Source organism: Montipora foliosa, chromosome 5 (assembly GCF_036669935.1).
Source record: "Montipora foliosa isolate CH-2021 chromosome 5, ASM3666993v2, whole genome shotgun sequence".
NCBI classification, from domain to species: Eukaryota; Metazoa; Cnidaria; class Anthozoa; order Scleractinia; family Acroporidae; genus Montipora; species Montipora foliosa.
The window spans coordinates 319,571-347,070 of NC_090873.1; the positions used below are offsets into that span (position 1 = coordinate 319,571).

A 27,500-nucleotide genomic window follows, 5' to 3' on the forward strand; every position below is an offset into this window, starting at 1 on the left:
CATTTGACAGAACTGACCGGCCAGACTGGGCAAAAGGAAGGACTACCTCTACAAAGCTTTCAAATTAACTCACTTCGAGGATGATATATACTCCTCCAGAAGAATACGAGGGATTATCTTCCAAGTGTTCCTTCAAATTGTTGCATTTTCCTTGCAAACTGACTGGTCTGGCCGGCCAGTTCTGACAAAAGGAAAGCGCCCTTGCACTCAACTGAAGTGAAATCTAAGCATAGTTTACCTAAATGATTCTTTCAATATGTCAATCAAAGCTTTCGCATTTTCGTTTCGTAATGAGTAATAGAATTATTACAGTATTTCAAAGGTCATCATTGCAATGGTATTTTCAGTAATTGTGGATCTGTCAACTTTGAATTGATATAATTCTCTCTTTATTCAAGAAAGATGCTACCTCTTTATATGTAAATGTATGATGTAAAGGGTGTTTATGGAAATGGGGACTTCATTAAAAAAAATGCCAATTCCTAAACGAAAAAATGTGTTTACACAAACAAACAGGCAAAATAACCAAGAAAGTCTGCGTAACTTTCTAAATAGTGTACTTTATTGCAAAATTTTTCATTAGTTCAATTTAACTTACAATACGCATGCATGCGCTCAATGGTGCATGCTTTTAAAATCATACAACTGTTAACTAAAAAAGTGGTCTACACAGTTACACGTACATAATTATGGACTGTTTGCACCGCTCAAGCTCCTTTTAGGCTGGCTTCATGGTTTCCCTACTTCAGATTCTTTGCCACAATAACTTGGTTTTTTTATTGAATCTTCAGTTACAGTAGATGCTGTTTACTTCAACAACCCAATGGTTATATTTACAATTTAAATGTAAAACAGCATGAAACAGAAACACTGACAAACTTGTGGCTTTTAAAACTACCACTTGTAACTTTACAGTGTACAAGAAGCCTTAAATTTTACAATACTATGAACTAAAAGGTAAGTAAAGATAGGCTTTAGGGTTAGGGTTACATGTATTCCAACATAACTTAGGAATAATTTATATGTATTTTTTTCTTGCTTTACACATCCATTGTGCCTCTAGGCATACTCTCAGTGTTAGGAACAGCACAGGCACCAACCACTGTTGCTGATGGTGGTGCATTTCCAGTGTCTATGTATGAGGGCCGTATGGTGGTGGCTGTTCTTGTTCCTTTGATGGTTGCTGTAGGTAGTAGCAAAAAAAAATGTTACACGGAGAAAATTTTGCTACACCAGCATGCAAGGAATCTCTCTCAGCATTAATTTTGGTGTCACTGCATTACATGTATCTTGTTCCCAGCAGCTTTGAATTTAACAGCACATTTCAAATTCAAACGTATTCTCGTGAACCGAATGGTAGAGAAACCCCTTTAGACGTAAACAATATGGAATGAGACAAAGTAGACGGAACTCTAATGCGTTACAAATAATTTATAATAAAGGTGACAACCCTTACACTAACCCTAACCATTAATTTTATAGAGCTTAGAACTATGTTATATGTACACTTCACATGACAGGAACTTTCACAAGATCCCCAGAATAATAAAAATAGGTCCGCAATGCGTACTTGTGTGGGATTTCAGTCAAATAAACGTTGATGATTAGCATTACATGTACAGTAAAGGTAATACATTTTGTCATGTTATAATGATAAATGTTGAGTAAAGATTCCGTAGAATCCCAAGCTGCAGATGAGAAAACTGTTAGGGGAGAAACATGTTTGGACTTCTAGTTTCGAGGAAATTAGGGGTGCTTACCATTAAATTTTGTCAAAATAAGGAGGCAGTGTGGCCTTGAGGCCCGGAGATCCCGGGTTCAAGACCCGCTCTGACCACACTTTGAATTATTTTGTTCCTGGTAGTCCCTGGTTCAACTTCCCAGCTGCAGTTGTAAATAGCCAACTGGTTTGCCTCCGGCCAGTTGGGATTCTTAACAGTTGTTGTTGTTGTGTTCTGTTGTTTCGTTGATTGTGTTTCATTGGCCCTGAAAAGCCCCTATGGGGAGCGGTCAATTAAGTATGTATTGTATTGTATTGTGAAATAAACCGGTTGGGATGACCAGTGAATACTGGTAACAGTCTTTCCAAAATCAGCAAACCAGCCCAACAAGATGGCACTTACCATATACAATTGTTTTCGGCTGATGAGAGACTGGAAACTGGAAAATTTAGCAAATGGTAAGGAAATTTCATTGATCTGTTCGGAAAAAGAGGACAAAAAGAGGACTACCTCTGTAGGTGCTTACCATTTAACAAAAAAAATCCGGAAATTTCGGTTGAAAGTGAAATGGAACGGACATTTTTTGGAAAATCTGTTCGCAAATTAAGAGGTTGTCCTCTTTTTCCGTTAAGAACGGAACGGCGGAAATTTCCTTACCATTTGCTAAACTTTCCAGTTTCCAGTCTCTAATCAGCAGACAACAATTACGGGAAATCGAATTGCAAATGAGTGGTAAACGCCATCACGTACAGTTGGTTTGCTGATTTTGGAAAAACCCTTACCATTACCGGTATTCATCGGTCGTCCCAACTGGTTTATTCTGACAAATGGTAAGCAGCCTTACTGTTCCATTTGACTTTCAACTGAAATTTCCGGAATTTTTTTTGCTAAATGGTAAGCACCGTAGCTCTCTTAGGGTGCAGTTACACGGAGCTCTTTTTGTCGTGGTAAGTGACCTTTTTACGACGGGAAACTGCATTTAGCGAGTATTACCGATATTTCCCCGAGGTAAACTTCCCGTGGTAAATATTTATGGATTCGTCAAAAAGATCACACAAAGAACCCCTGACATTAAATGTGGTGGTGTTTTGATGTCCAAGGTATAAGAACCAATCACAATTCTCCATTTAAATGGTTTTCCTTCCTGACAGTTTTTTTAACGTTAGCAAAGTCAACGGAAACAAAGAACTACGACAAATCCAAAAATATCTAAACATAAATTGTCAGTTTTGCTCTGTGAAAGCTCACAATAAATGTAAGTTGAAGGGTTGTAAAACTCACTAAGTAACATATTTTCAAAGTTAACTCATTTTCTGTGAGAGTAAATTAAATTCAAAGTGTTTTTTATTATTGCAGTGGTTAATTGCCTACAGGCCTTGCTGAGAAATGCAACTTTGGTGACAAATGTTTAAGCAATAGAGGACGTTCTCCGTGTTTCCGTAGCCTCATCTAAACCCGAAGGGGGGTGGGGGTTGGGAGAATTCGAGACAGTTATGCAAACCCGAGCTGCACTGTCGAGAATTCTCCCAACTTCCCCGAGTGTTTAGATGAGGCTATGGAAACACGGAAAACGTCCTCTATTGCTTATATAGAATATTTCTTACAAGATAATTCGACAAGTGAAGGAAAATTCTTGATTAAAACAGAATTTCTTGATACACGCTCATATTTCCTAAAAGCCAATCAAAATACATAACCAATCAAAATTCGTGTGATGTCACAGCCGTTTTTCCATACTCTAACCAAAACACAGCTATTGACCAATGGGAGTGCGCGTACTATCCTAATTATTTTATAATACAAAATAAGTGAAAACTAACCCGATCACAGTATTGTTGTGGCAAAACAAAATGATATTGGCAACATGGTATTCGCAATTAACGCAATATTTACGGAAACAGTTAGCTTTGTCGAGTAAAAGTGTTGGCTACAGGTGATTAGGATTTAGGTTTACCTTATAAGTTAATCGCACCGAGAAAACAAGTCGAAATTTGCCAAACAACAGCCGAGAAGAGTAATGACCGCTACACACAAACAATCGTTCCCAGGGTCCTCTCTCTTCCTAATAGAGACCACGTGACAAACACTTGGCTCTCCTATACAAATAAATTTAAGCAATAGAGGACGTTTTCCGTGTTTCCATAGCCTCAACTAAACACGAGGAGGAGTTGGGAGAATTCGAAACAGTTATGCAAACCCGAGACCCAGTCGAGGGTTTGCATAACTGTCAAGAATTCCCCCAACTTCCCCGAGTGTTTAGATGAGGCTATGGAAACACGGAAAAAAAGTCCTCTATTGCTTCTATAAAACATTTCTCAAAGATAATTCGACAAAGGAAACAAATGAAGGAAAATTTTTGATTGAAAGAGATTTTCTTGATACACGCTCATATTTCCTACCAGCCAAGCAAAACGCACATCTGACAGCATATAACCAATCAAAATTCATGTGATGTCAGAGCCATGTTTCCATACTCTCATCTAAACACAGCTATTGATCAATGAGAGTGCACCGTACTATCCTGATTATTTTATAAAAAGAAATATCGCCAGTCCTGACAAAGTGTGGGGAAATCCCACACAAAAATATTACCTGGAATTGAGTTTGCGGTGACACAGCTGCACCAGCATATGATACAGTCACTGTACCAGGTGGAACTGGAGCAGATGAGGTGTTCCAATAACCAGGTGGTGCCATTACTGCAGGCTGTGAAGAATCACAAGGGAGTTCAGGTGGGTTTGATAAGGCCAACATAAGATTTTAATTTACTAAAACGAAGCAAAGAATAATGCTGCCCATGTACATGAATTTTACTGCAAGTGTTTTTTTCTGAATTTATACAATTTTTGCAAAACCTCCGCACACAAAGTACTTTGAGTAGCAACCCTAACACTTTGAACCTAACAGCCTATTAATCAAGACACTGATAAAGCGTCATGTGCATGAGTTTTAAACCCGATTCAAAAACTCATTAATAACACTCCGCGTGGCGACGCGACAGCAGAAAAAGTCGTAGAAAAAAAATCGCGAGAAACTGAATGAGTTGAATTTCTCGCGATTTTTTTTTCTGCGATTTTTTCAGCTGTCGCGTAGCCACTTCAAGGGTGGCTAGTCTTGCGATTTTCATCGTGCGCTTTTTGTTGTTTCTTTGTTATTTCTTATTTTATTGTTGGTAACAGCACAATTAGCTTAACCAAGTAATAAAACTGAGGAACTGAAGATTATTATTATTAGTAGTAGAAGTAGCAGTAGCAGTGACTGTAGCAGTAGCAGTGGCAGTGGCAGTGGCAGTGGTAGTGGTAGTGGTAGTAGTAGTATCATCAATTTCTACCTGCTGTTGTATGTACATAGGTTGCTGTCCAGTTGTTGTGAAGCCAGGAGGCAGTGCAGTTGCCACAGCACCAGTTGGTTGAATAATAACAACACCAGATTGACTCCCAGGGTAAATTTGCTGTGCACCTGGATGCACATAAGTTACAACTTGCTGATTGGCTGCTGCCTGTATATGTTGTAAAAAAAATCAACAATTCTTTTAATGAAAAGTTAAAGTACTATATTATGTATGCAAAGTCCACAACTAAAACTCAGGTGCCAGTTGTTCAAAGAATGGATAGCCCTATCCCAGGAATGTCGCTAAGCACCAGCTGCTGGTGAAAATCACCACTTGAGAAAGGGGTGATCGCAATGTGTCCTTGTGCAATTATAGATTAATTTCTCACATATTTTCATTTAGTTTCAAAATGGACCTAGTATTTTTGTGAAAACTTTGAAAACATGCGTGAAATTAACCCTTAATGATTGCCCTTGGGCTCACACGATTCCATATAGTTACTAACCTTTCATTTCAACCAGAAATGGGGCTTTTACTTTGTGTAGAAGACACACATGACGTAAAACAATAGAACAAAAATCGTGAAACAATACCTAATCAGAATTCGAAATCCCTAAAGACCCCTAAAGCTTTTGTTACGTCATATGTGTCTTCCACACGAAGTGAAAGCCACAAATGGACACTAGCTTTCTGAACCTTGCAGTATTTTGAGAAGTTCTTTTTTTCAAGCGAAAACAAAAGCTCCTGCCTAATATTAATATATTTACCACGGTTTGTGCTGGATTTTGTTAATGTGTATTCAAGGAGTTTTCAAGGAGACTGTTTCCTTTGCTGAAAAAGCCTACCTTGATATTCTTTCGACATCCTGGCAGTAATCCTGAAAGTCAAGTGCACGCATGGGCATTTTTAATTTTTGCATTAATTTTAATCTTTCCCCAAATGAAAATGAATGTCTCTTTGATGTAGCATGATGCAATTTCTGAACAAGTTTTCAAGAAATCTTCAAGCAGTTTCCCACAAAATCCTTTTTTCAAGGGCTTTTCAAGCACCCTTGAAGTCCAAAGTGAAATTCCAGGTTTTTTTCAAGGACTTCAAGGAGTAGCACGAACCCTGTTTATACATTGTAATTAAACCTTCATGAAGCAACCCCACAATAATAATATTATTATTAGAAACTACAATGTATGTCACTTACAGAACCCACAGCAGGTACACCACAACAAACAGCATTGCAGCAGTAGATCGATGAAGCAAGAGAAACAAAAAACTGCACAACAGCAAAAGTTAGCTGGCAAGAAGCCAAACCAGCACCTACAGTAGCCCGGCGCCTCGACACCCTTGAGTAGTATGTGTTGTAGTACGAGGTCTCATAATAATCGTCATGACGAAGATCATCAGCAAAACCAGCAGTAGCAACACAGTAACAAATTAACATGATGCCAGCAATCACAGAAGCTGTAACAGAAAATCCCAAGAAACATCCAATCTGTAAAAATGTAAACATACCGGTAAATGCATTTAATGGAAACAGTCATTTTCTTCAAGTGCATAGTGTAAAGGTATATTATGATGATCACATGAATTCAAGTGTGGACAAACTTACAATGTAACACAAACAAGGCTTTATACTTATACAAAGTTGTAGATTCTACAATACAGTGCAGTAATACAATACAGTATAAAATCAGTTTACCATCTGCAATCTAACAGATCAGGAGTACTTAGCATGCGAACATGACATCACACATTATGACAAAGTCATAAAACAAAAGTGAAGCACAGTCTCTGATTGCTCAGTTACCCATTTGCTATTTGCCCTTGGGTGAATGGTTATGATGAAAACACAGAAACCTGTTGACGAGTGCGCTGGGAAAAAAATATGCTTTTTCCTTAAAGTACAATAATGACCACCCTGAGTCTACCCTTGCAAATGCTAAAATTTCTTTGCAGCTAATATGAAAAAAAGACTTAACACTTTCAGGTCCAAACCATAAGCAAAGCAATCTGCAAGCCTAAGTGAAAACCAGTTTGATGAGTTGGTGAGTGACAGGCATTCAAAGAAGACAAAGGATGTCACAAACTGTCACAAGATGTTATAAAACAAATAGTAAACAGTTCAGAATCTAGTGAAGCTATGATCTTCCCAGTTATGAGCGCAACTGCAAAAATTGCGCTCATAACTGCGAAGATCATAGCTTCACTTGATTTCATATCTGCAGTTCATATATGATTCATTTCATATACCATTTCATCATTAGTTCAGAATCTACAGTACTATAGAGTTATCATTGCACTTGGGATGTTTTCTAAACACTCCAGAAGCTAGTCGAGTCCACTCACCTGTCATGCCGTGCAACTCTTACTTACACTTCTTTTGTGCTTAGCAACTTACCACATGCAACTAGAACTACATGTAGATAGTACATGCTGGACTGTTAACTAATGGTGACCTCACACAGGAAAACATATACTAATGTTTTAACCTTAAACAAACAAAACTAATGGCTAACTAACAGATTAGTAATGGAAATCTGGCAGTATGCCAGGGCATGCTAATGCATAGGTGCAAGGATTTAACAGTTAAGTCAGTTGGCCTAACAAGCGCTTCAGAAGCAGCGTTAAAACACTGCTCAAAGTGTTAAATGCTCAGCTAATGAATGGTGGGCTGTTGGCAAAATCCCGATTGGACTGGACCGGATCGGATCGGTTCGGATTGACAAAACATGGACCAGATCAATAACAAAATCCCCACTAAAAGTAGACGGTCACGAGACATCGCCATTCAGGCCGTTGGCAAAACCAGGATCGGGCCGGATCAGACCGGATCAGACCAGATCGGACTGGACCGGATCCGATCGGATTGACAAAATCAGGCTATTGTGCAATTAGAAGGGACTGGGGTAAAGTAAACAATTGTCGTCAGTTGTTATGTTTGAAAAAGAAGACCGTTGTGTACGCAGTCAATTTGCTTATTGACGTCAATTCGTCACATCGTATCTTTCATAATTCCGCTTTGGAATCTGTAATCACCTTTGGAAAAAAAAAAACATTTCGACAAGTCTCAATAAATGAGGAGACTACTACACAAGAGAGAAAGGCACAGAATTTGAGCACGTTGTCTGGTGTTATTGATCCAGTCTGTGTTTTGTCAATCCAATCTGATCTGGTCCAGTCCGGTCTGGTCCGGCCTGATCCGGCCCGATCCAGGTTTTGCCAACGGTCTGATTGGCGCTAGAGGCATTAGACAGTAAATAGAATAACCGAAAGCTTTTAATTGTTACAGGAAGCAGCTAGCCATTAACTTATGCAAAACTAAACTAAATTTGATATTTCAAATTTGAAGCATAAGCCTACACTGTAATTGACGAATGATAAACAAACAAGTTCTGCAGATTAATTTTACCTAACCGGTCTTCAGTGGTCCATAAATGATTAAATTTAAGGGGAAAATTTAACAAGACTAGTGCAGGGCTTTCAATAAAATCTTGAGTAGGTGTCTACCGATATGAGAATAGGTGGTTGTGGTGACAAGGCAGCCGTAAGGTCACCTTTCCTTAAGGGATCAGGGGGAATGCTCCCCCAGAAAATCTTGAAATCTAGAAGCTTGGAAATAAGATTTCCACCTTTCTGGGCATCAAAATTACATGTAGCTAAGGAAATGACAAAATATTTATGAACAAAAGGAACAGCATTTGTAGCTTTTACAAGATTTTAAGGAGGCTCGAAAGGGTTTTCTGGTGAGTGCGCACACATAAGCCACACACACAATTCTAAAAGCTGCTCACGTCAGCTCACGATTCAAAGTGGGTCACCAGAAAAAGGAAAGGAAAGGAAATAAACAAATACCGCTAATTTCGCTCACCTTTCTTCTAATTCCTATACCTATGGAATACATGTATAAATAGACATCTATTCACGAAAACAATGAAAAATTGTACACACAATGGTCACTTAAATCTGTTTGTGTTGGCCTGTTTCTTCACTTGCGCGTGCACTCGAATGAGCGGGTGACGCATGCATAAATGGTGATCTTGTAACCCTCTCATTTTTCCTGATTTTGAAACTTTACTCGCTTATATCTCTGCTTCTGGACGTTAAAATTGTTTTCATTTTTTGCATGTTAGCTTAGATTAATTTAAAACGTTTGTCTTTCAAATTTAAAGAAAGTCTGTACGTGAAAAAAGAAATTAGCGACACATTTCAAAAACTTATTTTTCTGAAAAAATAACCTACAGATTTTGTTGAATTTAATTATTTTAGAGATTATTCCTAACATTACCTGGTAACGCTGAATGGGAAAATTTCACTGTCCCGTTTTTTCATTAAAGACAATACATCTTGATTTTAAGGCTCAAAGAAATGCCTTATATCATTGCCATGGTAACATTATTGTGGAGGAAAATGTGATGCGAGAAATCTATGATGGGTACTTGATACAGAATACAGGTATGTTTATTTGTTCGAAAAAAGGAGAAACTATTTCGAGCCTCCTTAATTTATTTTTCTTTCCTTGATGTGCTATTTTTGGTGTACCGTGAGTTATTGTACTGTACTGTAAGTAGCATAAGGTTTTGTATTGTCAGTAGCGTGAGTGATTGTATTGTATTGTAAGTAGTGTATGTACTGTATTGTAAGTAATATAAGTAGTGTAAGCCTTAAATGAATAAATAAATAAAATAATAAAATAATTTTAACTTAATTCAAAGGCAAGTAAAATATTCTTCATTAAGCGAAAATACCACAGTATTAGTAATTATTTTATCAGAAACAACATACAAAATACCTGTTCATGAACGTGATTTCTTTGGAAATAATACAAACACTTCATTCTTGCATGCTTTGTTAAACAGCTAAAGGGAAAGTGAGGCTAACTTTTACTTATCCTGTGAGCAGAGTCTCTTTCGATCTTCCTAGATAAGTCAGGAAGAGGAAAGAAGACTGCCAGCTGCCTCGACTTTCTTTGATTTGCTGCTCATCCAAAGAAATGGATGAGTCAGTACAGTTTCGACTTGTCAAACCTGTTTTTTTTTATTTGTGTGCATGATCAATCGCCATGGGTCATCAATATATGGATTGTCTGCCTTTCCTGTGTAAGGCTGGGCCATTTCGGGAATTCATGACATTGCACACATATGGCTAAGCCAACTCACCTCTCAGATATTGGTGGTGTGTCCAAGGATGTTTCAAGGGGATCTTTTTGGACTACAGTAATGATGACACAAACTCCCCAGAAGATTTTCCTTGAATTGACTTTCCCTCCAACCATACAATTTCAATAACTGGGTGTCATGTGCCTGACATCAGTTGGGAACAATTTAAGCATCTGGCTTGCAGTAGCAAGCTCTCCACAATATGCTCAACAGTACAGCAGGGACATTTCTAAACACCAAAACACTATGTATGGCCCCACCATACATTTAATGCTAACCAACAAAGAAATATTGTTTTAGGCCTACACCGTTGTTGCTCCTAATTCATTGAGATTAAGATTAGGATTCAAATTAAAATTGGGATTGGGAGCAATAACGATTTAGACCTAATAGGCCTAAAACAATATTTAATCTCAAATCCAACCTTTGTCTGTTCGTATTCAATGTATGGTGGGGTGATACATGGTATTTTGGTGTTTCATTTCGCTGCTTCAGTGTTTCGCTGTTTCACAGTTTAGTACTGCTCCCTGTGCAGGAATTATTGTTCAGAGTAGAACTGATGTCCTAGGGGTTGCAGCTGATAAAATAAAACCCTGCACAAAGGGCTACTGTAACCCCTAGCCTGGCCACACTACATCTTAAATATCAAACAGAATAAAACACTGAAATCATCTCACCAAACATTTGTTTGGGTTGTTGTTATCTCTTGCACCCAAATAACCCAAAACTCCTGTGATGATAACCTACAGAAAAGATGAAAGGAAGAAAAAACTGAAACTGATTTAAAGAAATTTTACAGCTATGTGATACCGTTGCATAATTTTTGAAGGGTTTACTGTTAAAAAAAAAAATTCCTCTGCCTTTACTAACCTATTTACAGCACAAACATAAATAAAGGGCAGCAGCTGTTATGGTCATCCAACGCTATTACCCCCATTTAGAAATCTCTGGTGATCCTTACAATCTAATTGGCTCTCAGCAGTGCGATTTATTCACGAATAGTACTACATGTAATTTTTGCTGTAAACCACACCTTCTCCCCAGCCAATGAGAAAGGAATACTAAAACAGCCAATCAGATTTCAAAGCTTGTTTTAAAAACTAATCAAATTGCAGGAAAATGAAAGACATAGAAAGCCAATTATGTGGTGAGTTTTGCAACTTTCCCCCCCCCCCCCCCAAAAAAAAAAAAAAAAAATGGATGAATTTAATTATTATTATCATTTTTTTAAACAACTTTTTTGGATTGACTACAAAAGAGAAAAAAAGAAATACAAACCAAAAGGAAGGTGCGAACAGGACATGAGCACCCATGCGAGGCACCTTCCACTAAGAATAAGCAAATGATCATAACAAAGGGGTAACAGTTCAAATAAAATTAAAAGCTCCTTGTATGATAGCTTTGGTTGTCTTTCCTTTACAGTGCAATATCCATCTCGTTGCTCGCCTCTGTATATTTTCAACTTTTGTGAGCTGTGGTGTGGAGACCAGACTACACCGCTACATCCAACTTGCGATTTCACCAGGGTACGCCTCCATACATCTTCGTAACATTTTTTGCCTCATTAGTATTGCCCATCGTTTTCTTATTTATCAACCAAAAAATCAGTACTGAATATTGAAAATTAATTAATACATTGCACAATGAGCTATCTTGGAGACTTAGAACACAATTTGGTCTGAATAATACTCATGACTTCAAATCGAACTCGCCTTTAAAATCACAAGTAAGATTCCACGTGACCACTCCATGACTCGCATGAACATTTTTTTGTTCCTTTGTAAATGTACATGCGAGTCTTAAGACTAATATGAATGGCAATTTTTTCACAATTCTTCTTCAGCATTGAGAATTTCCCCCTGCATAGCATAATATAATGAAAGGGCTAGTGTTACGTACATGCACGAGCCATTGTAATGTGTGCGAGCCGGATGAAGAGGGGCAGGTCTTTTCTACTGGTAACAGGTAACAGGCAACCGGTAACACATAACAGGTAAAGTAAAGGAATTTGGGGAAATTTGGGGAGGAATGATTTTCTGGAGTTTTTCTGGAATGGAGGAGACACCGAATCGTAAAATTTCCACACGTTGGAATGTTTAAATGTCACCTAATGTGGGAACATAAATATCGTCCAAAATCTCTACTTCCTTAGGTTTTGGAATTTGGAAATCCAAAGTAATAACTTCCCAAATATTATGCTTATGGTGGCAATAAAAACAAATTGCGATTTTGAGACGGTAATACCATATTATATTGACGGCTAGTTGGGAGAAAATATATTTCGTATTGGACGGAGTCGCAAAGCGACGGAGCCCAATACGGAATATATTTCCTCCCAACGACGTCAATATACAGCTGTAATGTGGTATTGCCATCTCAAAATCGCAATTAGTTTTGTATCGCGATTCATCATTTATAAGAAGTTCGCAATACGGTTGTTTAGCGAGACTTCAGCGGGTGTGTTGAGTCTTAACGAAATTTGTGAATAAATCTGTTGACATTGCAGCACTGCCGTCGCATTACAGTAGGGAGTTTAGGGACCTTAAACACGAAGGCGCGCTATATAAGGAAGTCTTCCCTGGGAAGATCGAGGCTCATTTGTCAGTCACCGTTGACGTGCGCGGGACTATAAAAGATGTGGTGCCTAAGGCACATGCAAATGATTTATCAATCAACCGTGGACGCAACCGAGAGCTCTGTGATAATTTCTTCAATAAAAAAAGCTCCTTATGGCAATGTGTCCGTAATATGCCATACAATGTTATCTGTCGTTCTTTTTTCAAATTCCCAGTCCCTTTTTTTTCGCGCTAGAAATATCTTTTCGGGCTTGGTCCGTGGGTCTTCCGTCCATTTGATTTCCATGAAAAATGGAAAATGAAAAAATGGATTTCGTATTTTTAATGTTTCATTTGTTTTTACCAAGGAACGTTGAGAATACAATTCCGACAAAGACAAAATGAAAATTATGGTTTCGTATTGAATAAAAATTAAAAATGACAATACAAACCTTTAATTTTTGTTTGCAAAGGAAGAAAGAAGAATTGAATAGCAGCCAATCAATTTGAAATCATTCTTTTTCAGAACGGGGTCTAATTCTTTGATTTTTCAAGGAAGGGGCTTTCAAGATCAAGGAAATGATCCATGCAGTAAATATCAGATCAATTTTCAATTTTCCTCTGTCGATGATCAAATAAAAATGAAAAATTGACAAACCCTTCCGCACTATGGGACGGACAAGTCGAGATCCCAACTAACAGGGCTGCGGTTGGGAGAAGTCACGCAGCCCTTAGAGGGGAGGCGAGTTAAGTTATGGCGGCTACAAGGTTTCGCTTTTAATCTTTACTAGGGGTCATGTTTTTATTTCCCCGCCACTAATGTGAAACCTATATGGTTCCCTGCATTTTCAGACGTTTTCAACGACTTGGACCTCCACTAGGCTGCCTTTTGAAAGACCAAAAATTCACATGCGCCAGGTACGTGATAATTTGCATTTGCTTGAAGTAATATTTGTATGAAATATATCAAATAAAGCAACTTTTCCAGAATGAGACAACAACAAAGAAAATTGAAATCGCAGGAAAATTAACGCTACCGAGCTGATGGTTTGCAGTCAAGGCTGCCCCTTGAATAAGCTTATAAAAACACAACGATACAGGTAAATCAGCACTCTTTCTTTCCAAACTCGTGGGTTTTTATTTTTAATTTGTTTTCAAGAATACATTTTCACATGTATAAAGGTGTTCAAAGCACTGAATTTTAATACAACATGGATCACACCCTCACAAGCTAAGCTGGTAAAATTATAATTGTGTCATACACATTTTCCTTTCATCCTATAGGAAAACCCTGAGCAGTACTCAATAATAAGGGATGTGATTTCTTGGAGGATAAAGTGAAATATGAGGATAAAGTCAAACAACCGGCTAAAATTTGCAGCTAGGAGCAATACTCCGTCCCATAGTGCGGAAGGGTTTGTCAATTTTTCATTTTTATTTGATCGGATATTTACGGCATGGATCATTTCCTCGATCTTGAAAGCCCCTTCCTTGAAAAATCAAAGAATTAGCCCCCGTTCTGAAAAAGAATGATTTCAAATTGATTGGCTGCTATTCAATTCTTCTTTCTTCCTTTGCAAACAAAAATTAAAGGTTTGTATTGTCATTTTTAATTTTTATTCAATACGAAACCATAATTTTCATGTTTGTCTTTGTTGGAATTGTATTCTCAACGTTCCTTGGTAAAAACAAATGAAACATTAAAAATACGAAATCCATTTTTTCATTTTCCATTTTTCATGGAAATCAAATGGACGGAAGACCCACGGACCGGGCTTCTGGCTCTGTGTTACCATCTTGGATAATTAATCAGTCGTGCTTGAATGAATTCGAACAGAAGCAGTGCGTGAAGCGCCCCCTTTTATAGTGCGTCTTCGTGTTTAAGACCTCGCGTTTTCGTCGCCGTAGACGTCGTGGTTTCTTTTACTCTCTAGTATTTTATAGCATGAAGCCACCCTGTAACACAAGACTAGTAACAAATAATATCCTCATGCATGCATAAGTACTCACCCAGATGCCCACCCAAATGCCGAAACCAAAGGTTGAAGTCCAGTGACTTACGATTGCAATGCAAACGATACCAAAGACCAACATGAGAGAACCAATCACAATATGTGTGAAGCCCAAAACGCGCAAAGCAGACGCTCGATAAACCATGATAATTCATAAACAATATGGCGAACAAGGAAGAAGTGAATTGATGACGTCATACATAGACGTCACCTTTCTGAGCTTAAACCAAGAGTAAGGTGGCTGGAACCAGTTTCACCCCTTCTTAAGGACCTTTATCACTACCAAATCTCCCGGGAACTACCTAAGGTCCGTGGGTCTTCCGTCCATTTGATTTCCATGAAAAATGGAAAATGAAAAAATGGATTTTGTATTTTTAATGTTTCATTTGTTTTTACCAAGGAACGTTGAGAATAAAATTCCAACAAACACAAACATGAAAATCATGGTTTCTTATTGAATGCAAATTAAAAATGACAATACAAATCTTTAATTTTTATTTGCAAAGGAAGAAAGAAGAATTGAATAGCAGCCAATCGATTTGAAATTATTCTTTTTCAGAACCTTTCCAATCGGGGTCTAATTCTTTGATTTTTCAAGGAAGGGGCTTTCAAGATGGAAGAAATGATCCATGCAGTAAATATCCGATCAATTTTCAATTTTCCTCTGTCGAGGATCAAATAAAAATGAAAAATTGACAAACCCTTCCGCACCATTGGACGGACAAGTCGAGACCGCAACTGACAGGGCTGGGGTTGGGAGAAGTCACGCAACCCTTGGAGGGGAGGGGAGGGGAGTTGAGTTATGGCGGCTACAAGGCTCTACTAGGAGTCATATTTTATTTCCTCGCCACAAATGTGAAACCTATATGGTTCCCTGCATGTTCAGACGTTTTCAACGACTTGGACCTCCACTAGGCTGCCTTTTGAAAGGCCAAAAATTCACATGCGCCTGGTACGTGATATTTGCATTTGCTCGAAGTAGTATTTGTATGAATCGAAATACATCAAATAAAGCAACTTTTCCAGAATGAGACGACAACAAAAAGTTTGAAATCGCAGGAAAATTAACGCTACCGAGGCGAAATTATGGTTTTCAGTCAAGTTTGCCCCTTGAATAAGCTTATAAATCAGCGCTCTTTCTTTCCAAACTCGTGGGTTTTTATTTTTCATTTATTTTCAAGAATACATTTTCACATGTATAAATTAAGCTGTTCAAAGCACTGAATTTAAACACATCATGGATCACACTCTCACAAGCTTAGCTGGTAAAATTATAATTGTGTCACATACATTTTCCTTTTATCTTATATGAATAACCTGAGCAGTACTCAATAATAAGGGATGTGATTTCACGGAGGATAAAGTAAAACATGAGGATAAAGTCAAACAAGCGGCTGAAATTTGAAGCTATGAGCAATACTCATAAGTGAGGTCTCGGAATAACTGAATTGCATTTTGGAACAATGGTGGATTTCCATTTACTACATTTTCAAACACAGTGAGAAAATCAGGAAAATGTGAATGGAAGTGTTTCCTTCTTGCTGAACTTTGGCATCCATCACAAGACAATGGGCCTATACCAAATTCTGGCCAGGTTGTCAATTGCCCCCCACTTCCTTCAAATAACTGAACAGCCACCGCTGTTGTTGGAACAACATCTGGTGTCACCTTCACTGTCTTGTCCATAGCTGCTTGCATGTTGTTTGGATGTACTCTCTGTTCTATTGTAATGCAGAGAGAATATGAACATACCGGTAGCTAGTGATTTAAGAACATGGTGATAGAGTGATTTTACTTGATCCATGAAATATATAGTGGAATATTACACACTATATGTCTGTAAAAGTCCCTATCACATGGTGTATACAAGATTGAGGATGAAAAAACTGACACAAAAACAGAACACACAATAATGACACAACTGAAGAGATAAATTATACGACTGTTATTGTAATACTTTTCTTCGTTTATTAGTCTAAACGTCAGAAATTTTTACAAAAGATCGTGGGGTGTTTCGTGTAAATAGTCTGAGTAACAGAAAAACAATAGGGCTAATTAGGAGGTAGTGTTACACAATAACTATTATTCTCTGTTTCACGGGTCAAGTAAAATCACTCTATCACCACGTTCTTAAATCACTAGCTACCAGTATGTTCATATTCTGTCTGCACTACAATAGAACAGAGAGTACATCCAAACAATATGCAAGCAGCTATGGACAAGAGAGTGAAGGTGACACCAGATGTTGTTCCAACAACAGCGGTGGCTGTTCAGTTATTTGAAGGAAGTGGGGGCAATTGAGAACCTGGCCAGAATTTGGTATAGACCCATTGTCTTGTGATGGATGCCAAAGTGGGCAACCCTAAAACCCGGAATCCGGAATCCGGAATCACAAGTCATTGTTTTACCAATACAGAGAGTAAAAAATATCCTAAACATTCATAAAAGCTAACCTTAGGCCTAATTAGGCCTAAACAAACGTTTTTAGGCCTAAGGTTAGCTTTTATGAATGTTTAGGATAGTTTTTACTCTCTGTATTGGTAAAACAATGACCTGTGATTTCGGATTCTGGATTCCAGATTTTAGGGTTGCCCTGCCAAAGTTCAGCAAGAAGGAAACACTTCCATTCACATTTTCCTGATTTTCTCACTGTGTTTGAAAATGTAGTAAATGGAAATCCACCATTGTTCCAAAATGCAATTCAGTTATTCCGAGACCTCACTTATGAGTATTGCTCATAGCTTCAAATTTCAGCCGCTTGTTTGACTTTATCCTCATGTTTTACTTTATCCTCCGTGAAATCACATCCCTTATTATTGAGTACTGCTCAGGTTATTCCTATAAGATAAAAGGAAAATGTATGTGACACAATTATAATTTTACCAGCTAAGCTTGTGAGAGTGTGATCCATGATGTGTTTAAATTCAGTGCTTTGAACAGCTTAATTTATACATGTGAAAATGTATTCTTGAAAACAAATGAAAAATAAAAACCCACGAGTTTGGAAAGAAAGAGCGCTGATTTATAAGCTTATTCAAGGGGCAAACTTGACTGAAAACCATAATTTCGCCTCGGTAGCGTTAATTTTCCTGCGATTTCAAACTTTTTGTTGTCGTCCCATTCTGGAAAAGTTGCTTTATTTGATGTATTTCGATTCATACAAATACTACTTCGAGCAAATGCAAATATCACGTACCTGGCGCATGTGAATTTTTGGCCTTTCAAAAGGCAGCCTAGTGGAGGTCCAAGTCGTTGAAAACGTCTGAACATGCAGGGAACCATATAGGTTTCACATTTGTGGCGAGGAAATAAAAATATGACTCCTAGTAGAGCCTTGTAGCCGCCATAACTCAATTCCCCTCCCCTCCCCTCCAAGGGTTGCGTGACTTCTCCCAACCCCAGCCCTATCAGTTGCGGTCTCGACTTGTCCGTCCAATGGTGCGGAAGGGTTTGTCAATTTTTCATTTTTATTTGATCCTCGACAGAGGAAAATTGAAAATTGATCGGATATTTACTGCATGGATCATTTCCTCCATCTTGAAAGCCCCTTCCTTGAAAAATCAAAGAATTAGACCCCGATTGGAAAGGTTCTGAAAAAGAATAATTTCAAATCGATTGGCTGCTATTCAATTCTTCTTTCTTCCTTTGCAAATAAAAATTAAAGATTTGTATTGTCATTTTTAATTTGCATTCAATAAGAAACCATGATTTTCATGTTTGTGTTTGTTGGAATTTTATTCTCAACGTTCCTTGGTAAAAACAAATGAAACATTAAAAATACAAAATCAATTTTTTCATTTTCCATTTTTCATGGAAATCAAATGGACGGAAGACCCACGGACCTACCTACCGTGGCTTTTTTCCATTTTTTTTTTTTCACCAATTTCGTTATTTTCGCGATTTCAAAAAAGAAAATAAGGCAAGAAGTGGATTTAGTGCTCTTATTTAGTGCTTTTATTTGATCGGAATCAAATTTATATATATTTAACGAGTATCGTAACTGGTCAGAAATAAACCAATCATATTGCACAATACATAGTAGAAATTGGCGCGGTTTTCGCACACTGTTTACATCTGATCTGTCGAAGCGGAGGTGGCCAACGTGGATTTCAATTCACTTCAAAAGGAATTCTTAGGCGCCCTTCCCTTGGGTTTTGAGGAGGTGAAAAACCTTGCTTTGCAAAAAGTGGAGAAGATTACTTCTCTAGCTGGCGTCCAGCCATTTGCAAACACACAAGGTAAGCTACTTTTATGGGTGTTCTTTTGAAATTTGAGCGGGTTAGAGCTGCAAGTCACCATGCCAAATAGTTTCCATAAAACTTTACTTCTGAAAAATTCATGAATTGGAAACTTTTCTGATTTTCTAGTGCCTAAAGTTTCCAATTCATGAATTTTTCAGAAGCGCAGTTTGTAAAAACTATTTTAAATCACTTTTCCACACAAACACTGTTAATTTCAGACGTATTTGCCTTCTCATTATTGATAAGATGGCTTCCAAAACCATCATGAGAAGATCTATTCATGCTGCAAACTCACTCAAACTCATTATTACTCGAACTCGGCTTTGATAGATCTCACGCATTCAGACAAGTTTCCCACGCCCAACTGACAATAGTGAGCATAATTGCTTAAAAACCGATTAAATAGAAATTCAATTTTTTTTTGGGCGATAAACAGTTGGTGAGTCCAGTTTTGAAGTCGTCAAAAATCCTTCTACACCCTCAGTTATCTTCGAAAATCGTCAGGAAATCTTCGGCAATTGTCGGAAGTCGTCGGGAAATCTTTGGCGATCTTTGGAAGCCTTCGGAAATTTTCGGACAAATATTATCTAGACGTCTCCAGATTTTCGTACTCTGGGGGTTGGCAGGTATGACTGTATCACATAAAAGAAATGTTATGATACCATACCAAACACCAATTATTGCTTAACAAAATGCGCTCACTATTTTGACGTAATAGGTTACCGTGGCAACATGAAAGCTCTCCAAAAACACCCTATATTTCGTCTTTACTTGCTTATATCTTAAAAATGAACTCGGTGACCCCCATTTTTTATTGTAAAATAGTAATTAGCAATTTGAAATAGGACGTACTATCTGCAAAGTTAAAAAAATTCTTGGGAGCCAATTCAGGGATACCTTAAATTTTCGAAAATTTGAGGTAGTTTGAATTGGCTCCCAATAATTTTATTGGATCTTTAAACAAAATATACCCTTATGGAGCTCAAGAATGGAATGTCAATTCAATAAACGACAAACTGCGCTGAAAAACAAATATCTGGAATCTTAATTAAAGTGACGGATAATGAACTTAGACAACATTATTATTTTATCTTCAGCCGTTGGATATCAAAGTGAGCTGTATTTGTAATATTTTACTAACTGTGGCATTGCATATGTACATAACTCTGAAACCAAATGGCAAATATTCTCTGGTAACTTTTTGTGGTTGGATATGGGTCAGTAACAAGGGGCTGGACAATATGTAAGCCAGTGAACCATGCACCCATTTTAAAACGGTTAGCTTTCAATAACTGTGTGACTCGTATGTTGACTCGCATAACTCGCAGCCATGGCTCGCAAGCCCTGCAGTCATGGCTCGCAGCCATGGCTCACATGACTCGCATGCCTTGCTGGCTCGCACATTGTCCTAACTCGTTTTACAAAGGAATCGAACACCTTGAATGGATCTCTGTTGTCTGGCTATTTATAATTTTAATTATTTATTTGGAATCAACTCTCCACAATTTGACTAATTCATTTTGGGCAAGAATTATTTGAAAGAAAGCTTGTTGTCCATTTTTTGCTTCAATGATTCAATGAACTGGTTCTTCAGGGTTTGATCCGAAACACTGGTGGGAAATGTATTTAGTTCCGTGCACACTCCTATTAGAAACCAGGTTCCTAATAGGAGTGTCTTGCTTGCTTGCACGCATGCAAGGAAATGGGAAATTTTTTCTTCCCTCTAATATAGCAAATAGTTTGTTGTTTGTTTCAATAACATTTTTGACTTGAAAAGGTTTTTGTGAGATTTTTCTGCCTTTGCGGTAAAATGAAGTTTTTTTGGGAAGCCAACAATACTTCTTTAATTAAAGGTGAGTTTTTACATTATTGAGCAAATTATTTTTACAAACAAGAAAGACTGTATGGTAAGCAGTGTTTTGTTTCCAGACTGAGCAGCTCTGGGGATGATTTGAAATATGCCGCATCAGAGCTCGATCCCCTGGCCTTCTTCTTCCATTGTAGGAGTTATACGTTACCAGGAGTTACTTCCTAGGCTTTTTTCTTTTCGGATTGGCCATGCCAGCACTACTCCTGGGAAAAATCCAGTTTCATCACCTTCACCAGTGTTCCAGGTTAAGAGTCAGGTCTCGGGTCATAACCCAACAAAGAAGGCTTCCTGACCTGACAGATGAAATGTAAATATTCACAAGACAGTTTTAACTGTCTTGTGAATATTTAAATATTTGTAATATTTAAATGTATTTATATATTTTTTGTAATATTTAAAAATATTACAACAAAATTAAAAAAACGAAAGATGGATGTCTCTTGGCTAAAAAGTACATTGATGAACTCTGAAAGTGACGAATGGTTACATTCTTCCCTGTTGTTCGTTCAATGTACACAAGAACGTTGACACAAGGTGATCACATGCACCTTTGTGGTCGCCTGGCACATGATAAATTTCTTCCTTTTGAGAGAAGAACATCACAAGCTTCCCCTTGATTCATAGAACACGTACAGAATGTAGAAATGTTAGCGTTTTTACGATCGATTGTCATTAATCTTTCGATAAGAATTCGAAATTCAGAGTTTTACATAAAAACTAGTTTTAATTATTTTTTTCTTCATCTGTCTTGTGGCTTGCCTTTTACTGTTAACTTCAGGCTTTTGCGATACTATTTGGTAAAAATTTGACCTGCCATCCGATTAGACTGAAACAAAGAGGAATTAAGAAGCGGAAACAACATGCTCAGTCCTTCCTTAGTGTGTGGAATGAACGTTTATTTAGTGCAACAGCAAGACGTGCATGACATTCAGGAAAATGTCGGTCAGAGCAATTTGCGGTTAGTTTTTTTTTTTGACTGACTATTTAACTTAAAGAAGGAACGTTTGAGTTTTACTCAAGAGCGAGTTTTGTTATCTTTGAACTGAATTTATTAATAAAGCTTAAAAAAGTAAAAGTCCTCAAAATGGGAGAGGACATTACAAAATAATTCAACATGTGAGCCCTCCTTGCTCTACCCCCTCACCAAAGGGCCACTGCTGGTAGGCCATCTGGGTGACCCCTCAAATGGTCTAAATGACTGCTTACTTGAAAAATTAACTAAAGGCTGTGGTTCAATACCATCCAACTCAGTGCCTTCTGTTTTTGTGTAACACGTACTACAGGCAACCCAGTTTACGCTCATGGAGTGTCCAAGTTTTTTTGTTAAACCAGTTCACGCTCTTGAGAGCATATTTGGGGGATCAGGGCAACATGGCACGAAATTTAATGGTTTGTATGGAAATTCAAAGGTAATAAGCTGTATATGACTCTTTTTTTTTTACTTTCACCTTCATAAACCAAACAAGTCCAAAATCACAACCGAGATGAACTGGACTTGGTATCTATTCTAGGTAATTCCTAAATATTGCTTTTTTGTCAGATCATACATTCTCTGTAATTTTGTGCCTTTGGAATTATAGGAAATGTATGGTAGAAACTTAGTTTGATAACATAATTTATACAATAGCCATTCTCTCTAACTTTCTTCTGCCACACATTTTTTAACATTCAATTAGGGTAGCCCCTGCTTTCAAGTCAGCTTGCTCTTCAATGTCGTTGCTAGGGACTAATACAATAATACTAAATAACTATTAAAATTAACATTATTAACTTGAATTTAATTTGAGAAGTACTTTCACATCCTCGTACTTTCAAAAGCTCCCCCTTTCTTTTACGGTCAGTATAGATTGGGTCTAAAAAATGCAGACTGAGGCCTAGGCCTAGCCTGGGCCGAGACCTATTTTGTACTGAAGTGTGCATTTTAGACCCAGGTTAGGTTAGGGTTAGGTTCCCAGCCAGCCAGGCACTCCGGAAGGCCTGTCTTTTTTTAATAGCAGTGGAATACCAAATTAGCGCCCAGCTCGCTGAACCCTCTTCAAAATGGTCTGAGACGCCGGCAAACAACGAGGAATACATCGCAGCAACAAGGTGAGTAAATTCTATTCACAGAACATTACATCTTATCCAATTTGAAACAAAACCGTTGAGTTCCTCAAATGGTGTCTTCATAACACAACACCGCTAGAAAGTCACATACATGTTCGTGTTGTGAGCTTGGTATACCTGTGGCCAGAAATTAGATTATTTCATGTCCACACTTCATCTAATCACACACATGCATGAAGAGCATGTAAACTAGCTTGAGACAAATTGACTTCCACTAAGAAAAACACTCACAACCATTCACATGCCACTCCAAAAGAAGATACAACTCTAGGAAATTTAAATGATTCCTTTTATTTTCACAGTTTTCTAATTTTTAGAGACAGTGAAATTTTAACATCACGTTGATGATATTCATGCCTGGGGCCCAATATGTACAAAATGTAGACCTAAAACACCAAATATATCTTGGTTTATAACAAAATATCTATTCTGTTAAAAAAATGACAACAGTCTAGCTAGCATGTACATAATTATAGATTTGAAATTAAAAAAAAAAATTAGCATAGTCTTTTTTCCATGTGAATATGTTGACACTTGGACAATAAGCAGTAGCTAAACTCGTTCTAACAGTGCTTTTGAAATTTTAAAATCAGGTTACTTCTGAATCAAATCAGTAAAAAATGAAATGATGTGCACAATCTTTCTTCCCTCTCAAAATTAAGACATACACTATGTTATAGCTTTTTATAGGCATCACAATTCATGTACCTGAAATTGACAGCAAATTTTAGAGCTTCTTTGCGATAAATACAAAAAAGAACCCTCGGAATGAGATATTGTTCAAACTCACTGCCTAATCTTAAATTTGGCATCCATTACTTTGTCTACACAGAAAAAGTGTTATCTTCTAAAGATATTTTTGCAAGCACTGGTTCTAACTTTTGATAGTGAAGACCAATACTATTATTTACTACAGACACACTAGGAAAGGCCCCATTGTAATTATCTTTATTTTACAACTGTTTACACATCCACCTTCCCTACAGACCCTCCCTCTGAACCAGGAACAGCTGAAGCTCCAGCAGTTAATACAGGTGGTGCATTATTAGTCTCTGTGTTATTGTATGGTGGTGGGCGGTCTTCCACTGATGGTAACTGTAAAGACAAAAAGCACACTGGAAGTTTATACTTGAGACTTGAGACCACATCTTGTGCTTTAGGGGAAACTAAGCCTCTTTTGTGACTGTTGTAAATATTCTAAAATTAATCAATGTTGGCCACCCAACTAGTTTATCTTCAAAGTTATTTTCAATTTGGGTGGCCAGTTACTAATATCTTTACATTTTTCTCTTTGTCTGGGTACAATGATTTAAATTTATTTGTGACATACTACACTGTACAGTCCAAATAAACTCTCCCATGTACAAGAAAGATGATAAATCCTCACCTAAAAACTACAGGCCCATCTCATGGAACACGTTTTGTGCAGTAATCTGTCTAATCATCTAGAGATCAATACTATCCTTAACCTTCATCAACTTGGCCTCCGGAAAGGCTTCTCTACTGAGACACAGCTTATCTCTGTCTTGAACGCTTGGTTATCCTTGCTGGACAAGCGCATCAGAACAGATGTACTCTTCATTGCTTTTTCAAAAGCCTTTGACTAAGTTCCCCGCCAGAGACTCCTACTTAAGCTTAATTATTATAGCATATAATATTATAATGGTTTTATTGAAACACATTTTTCAATTAAAAAATGAATTACAATCACAGCAACATCATTTTAAAAGTAACTTGTTTTTTCTTCGCTGCAGCAAACTACATGTACAGCGACACTACATACCCTAGGGAGTCGTTGTTCTGGGTATTTACAATTAAAAAAACATTAAAAAACATAGTGAATATAAAGATAATATAAAAATGTAGATTCTAAATATTATTATTAAAAGAAATTATTGCACTAAGAAAAAACCTTCTTTTAAGCCGCTCCGTTCTACGTTTATATAGGGTTCTGTGGGTAGGATTTCTCATGGTATGTCCATGCATGCTCACCCTTGTCATTGTCAGGTGCTTTGAGAGAGGGCCTTTCCCGTCAATTTTCTTTAAAGTTCTAATACAAAATTCATTGCAATGTACGTCCAACCTTGGGTAGTCAGCAAGTTCACGTGCCCTGCTATAGGTTTGTTTGGGAAAGATAATACCAAAAGCTTGTTTCTGGACTCTTTTGAGCTGTTCAGACAAATAGGAAGGAAGAGCATAATGCCACACTACGCAGCTATATATTCCAAAATAGAGCGTATTAAAGACACATAAATTGAGACTAAGTCAGCTGCTGGGACACTGCCCCGACATAAAACACGTAGAATATGCAAGCGTTTCTATGCCTAAGCAACCACTGATGATGTGTTCATTCCACTTAAAGTCATTCTGAATAATAAGCCCCAGGACCTTATGTGAGGTTACCACTTCTAACGGTTGATCATCAGTTGTTAAGGGGGCTAACTGGGGTTTTCCTTGAAGAAACACAAATGCAACTCCTTGCATTTCTTAGCGTTAAGACGCATCCAGTTGCCGGAGGCCCAGCTGTTTATATAGTTGAGTGTAGACTGGGAGGATGATAAGCTACCCTTACTAAGGTTCTCTGACAACGAGACATCATCCACATACTTCTACATTCCAAAATTAGGTGACATGGCCCTCCCCAAATCACTGCTTTAACCGGGAGCCTGTCTGAAAATGTCTGACTTAACTTAACACGTCGTTTTCTATCAGATAGAAAGTTGATGATCCAAGGGATGAGACAAAGTCAAACGTTAAGGTTAATAAGCTTTTGGACAAGGATGTTATAACCAATACGGTCAAAAGTTTTTGAAAAATCCAGTAGACTCTGAGATGTTCATTAGGACTGTCTAGTTGTAAAAGTCAATTATGGACCATATCTAACGGACAGTAAGATGTGGATGTTCCTTTTAGGCAGCCAAACTGCATAAGGTCAATCTTATCCCTGACATCCTCAATCAACCATGAAACCACAACATCTTCTAAAACCTTGGAAAGGAAGGGTGTAAGTGAGATTGGTCTTACATCACTCTCACATGTGGGCTTTGTGATTTTAGGGATTGGGATGATATTAGATTCCTTCCATGAGATTGGCATAACCCCAGATGACAAAGATACATTAAAAATAGTAACAGCTGGAGTTGCTAGTTCACAAGCATACTCTTCAAAGATTCTGCTAGGAATATTATCGGGCCCATGGGCCTTATTGGGCTGAATTGCAGTAAGTTTTTTTACATACTTCATAAGGTTGTACCATAGGTAACCTATCACCTGTGAGGAAGAAAGCTGGCAGCAAAGGCAAATCAAGCAGGGGGTGTCTGAATTTACAGATGTAAAGAACTTATTAAGCGCATAGACTAATTCAGGATCAGATAAGGTCTTACCATCACGCTCTAATAAGAGGTGAGTGGACTTCTCAGATCTACCAGACATCTTATTAACTATCCCCACCACTTACAGCAGTTATCTTTCTTTAGATCTTGCACTTTGGTTTTATAAAACCATGGACTTTGTTTCCATGGGAGTGGGGGGTTTGAATGGAAAGCCTTTCAACGTTTTTTGACAAGCATTTTAATTGATGGAGTTATCCATGGCTTATCTGAATGGTGGAATTTATATTATAGACTTCAAAGGGAAGAAGCGATCTACTGATCTTGTTATATCTGGCATGAAAGAGCTAACAAGCTTGTCCACAGATGGATTAATCAAATCCAAACCACCAAAACAGTTATGGGTAGAGACCCACCTGGCAATGACTTTTGCTTCTAAGATTTACCCTGGGTAACCATCTCAAGGAATTATGATCACTAGTTCCTAGAGGGGCCGAAACTTGAGGTTTATCATAGAGGTGAAACAGGTTAGTAATATTATTGTAAGATCTAGTATCGATGTCCCCCTAGTAGGTTGATCAATAACCTGTTTCAGACTATAACAAGCTAACAAATTTGATATGTTAAAGTCATTAAAAGTCCCCAAGGAGTACAATTCCACAATCAGGGTATTGGTTACGTAGTAGTGATAACCAGGTAGTCGTTTAGATCTTGGTGGTCCTTAGCGCTTAGTCCAGGTTGGTGGTAGACAACACAAACCATAAAGCAAGATAGTGGTCTAGGAAGATGTGTTGGGCGCAAAGAGAACCACAGACACTCAAAGTTAGGATCTTCGATGTCAGGCCTGCGCTTAGCGGAAATGTCATCAAATATAAATACACAAGCTCCGCCACCAGGGTGGACAGATCAGTCTTTATGAAAGATTTTATATCCATTAATAAAAGATAAGACCATTCGATATGTCATCTCTCAACCATGACTCTGTTACAGCAACAACGTCTGCAGAATAAACAAGTAGTGCTGCAGATAATTCTTCAATCTTGGGTAGTAATGATCGCGCGTTTATCAAGCCAAAAGTTAGAAGTGTTCGCTTTACTGATTGATTGTCCTCTGTTTCAGAGTCTTTTGTTAGCTGGACTTGATGCTTGTTGATGTTCACTGTAATTAGAACGGAGCTTTGTTGAT

The 27,500-nt window shown here is 37.7% G+C and overlaps 2 protein-coding genes across 2 annotated transcripts in view; both read right to left on the minus strand.

Moving 5' to 3' along the window:
• Positions 1–540: 540 nt before the first annotated feature.
• LOC138003267 (membrane-spanning 4-domains subfamily A member 8-like) lies at positions 541–14,961 on the minus strand. Its single transcript, XM_068849220.1, has 6 exons — positions 14,768–14,961; positions 10,880–10,945; positions 6,248–6,538; positions 5,053–5,220; positions 4,314–4,427; positions 541–1,183 (listed from the first exon to the last, which is right to left on the minus strand). The coding sequence occupies exons 1-6, from the start codon at positions 14,912–14,914 to the stop codon at positions 1,133–1,135; spliced, it is 837 nt and encodes a 278-aa protein (XP_068705321.1). The 5' UTR covers positions 14,915–14,961; the 3' UTR covers positions 541–1,132.
• An 8,292-nt stretch (positions 14,962–23,253) lies between these two features.
• The window catches only part of LOC138003269 (uncharacterized), a 12,476-nt gene continuing 8,229 nt past the window's right edge, over positions 23,254–27,500 (minus strand). The window contains exon 6 of the mRNA XM_068849222.1: positions 23,254–24,081. Within this exon, the coding sequence (XP_068705323.1) occupies positions 23,950–24,081 (132 nt within the window). The 3' untranslated portion in view covers positions 23,254–23,949. The remainder of the gene's footprint in view (positions 24,082–27,500) is intronic.

Excerpts from the sequence above, each read along its gene's own strand:
- LOC138003267 (XM_068849220.1), bottom strand. The coding sequence starts at position 14,914 with ATGGTTTATCGAGCGTCTGCTTTGCGCGTTTTGGGCTTCACACATATT. Across the intron at positions 10,946-14,767 it reads GCATTTGGGTGGGCATCTGG|GTTATCATCACAGGAGTTTT; the intron begins GTGAGTACTTAT and ends TCTTTTCTGTAG. Across the intron at positions 1,184-4,313 it reads CACCGCAAACTCAATTCCAG|CAACCATCAAAGGAACAAGA; the intron begins GTAATATTTTTG and ends TACTACCTACAG.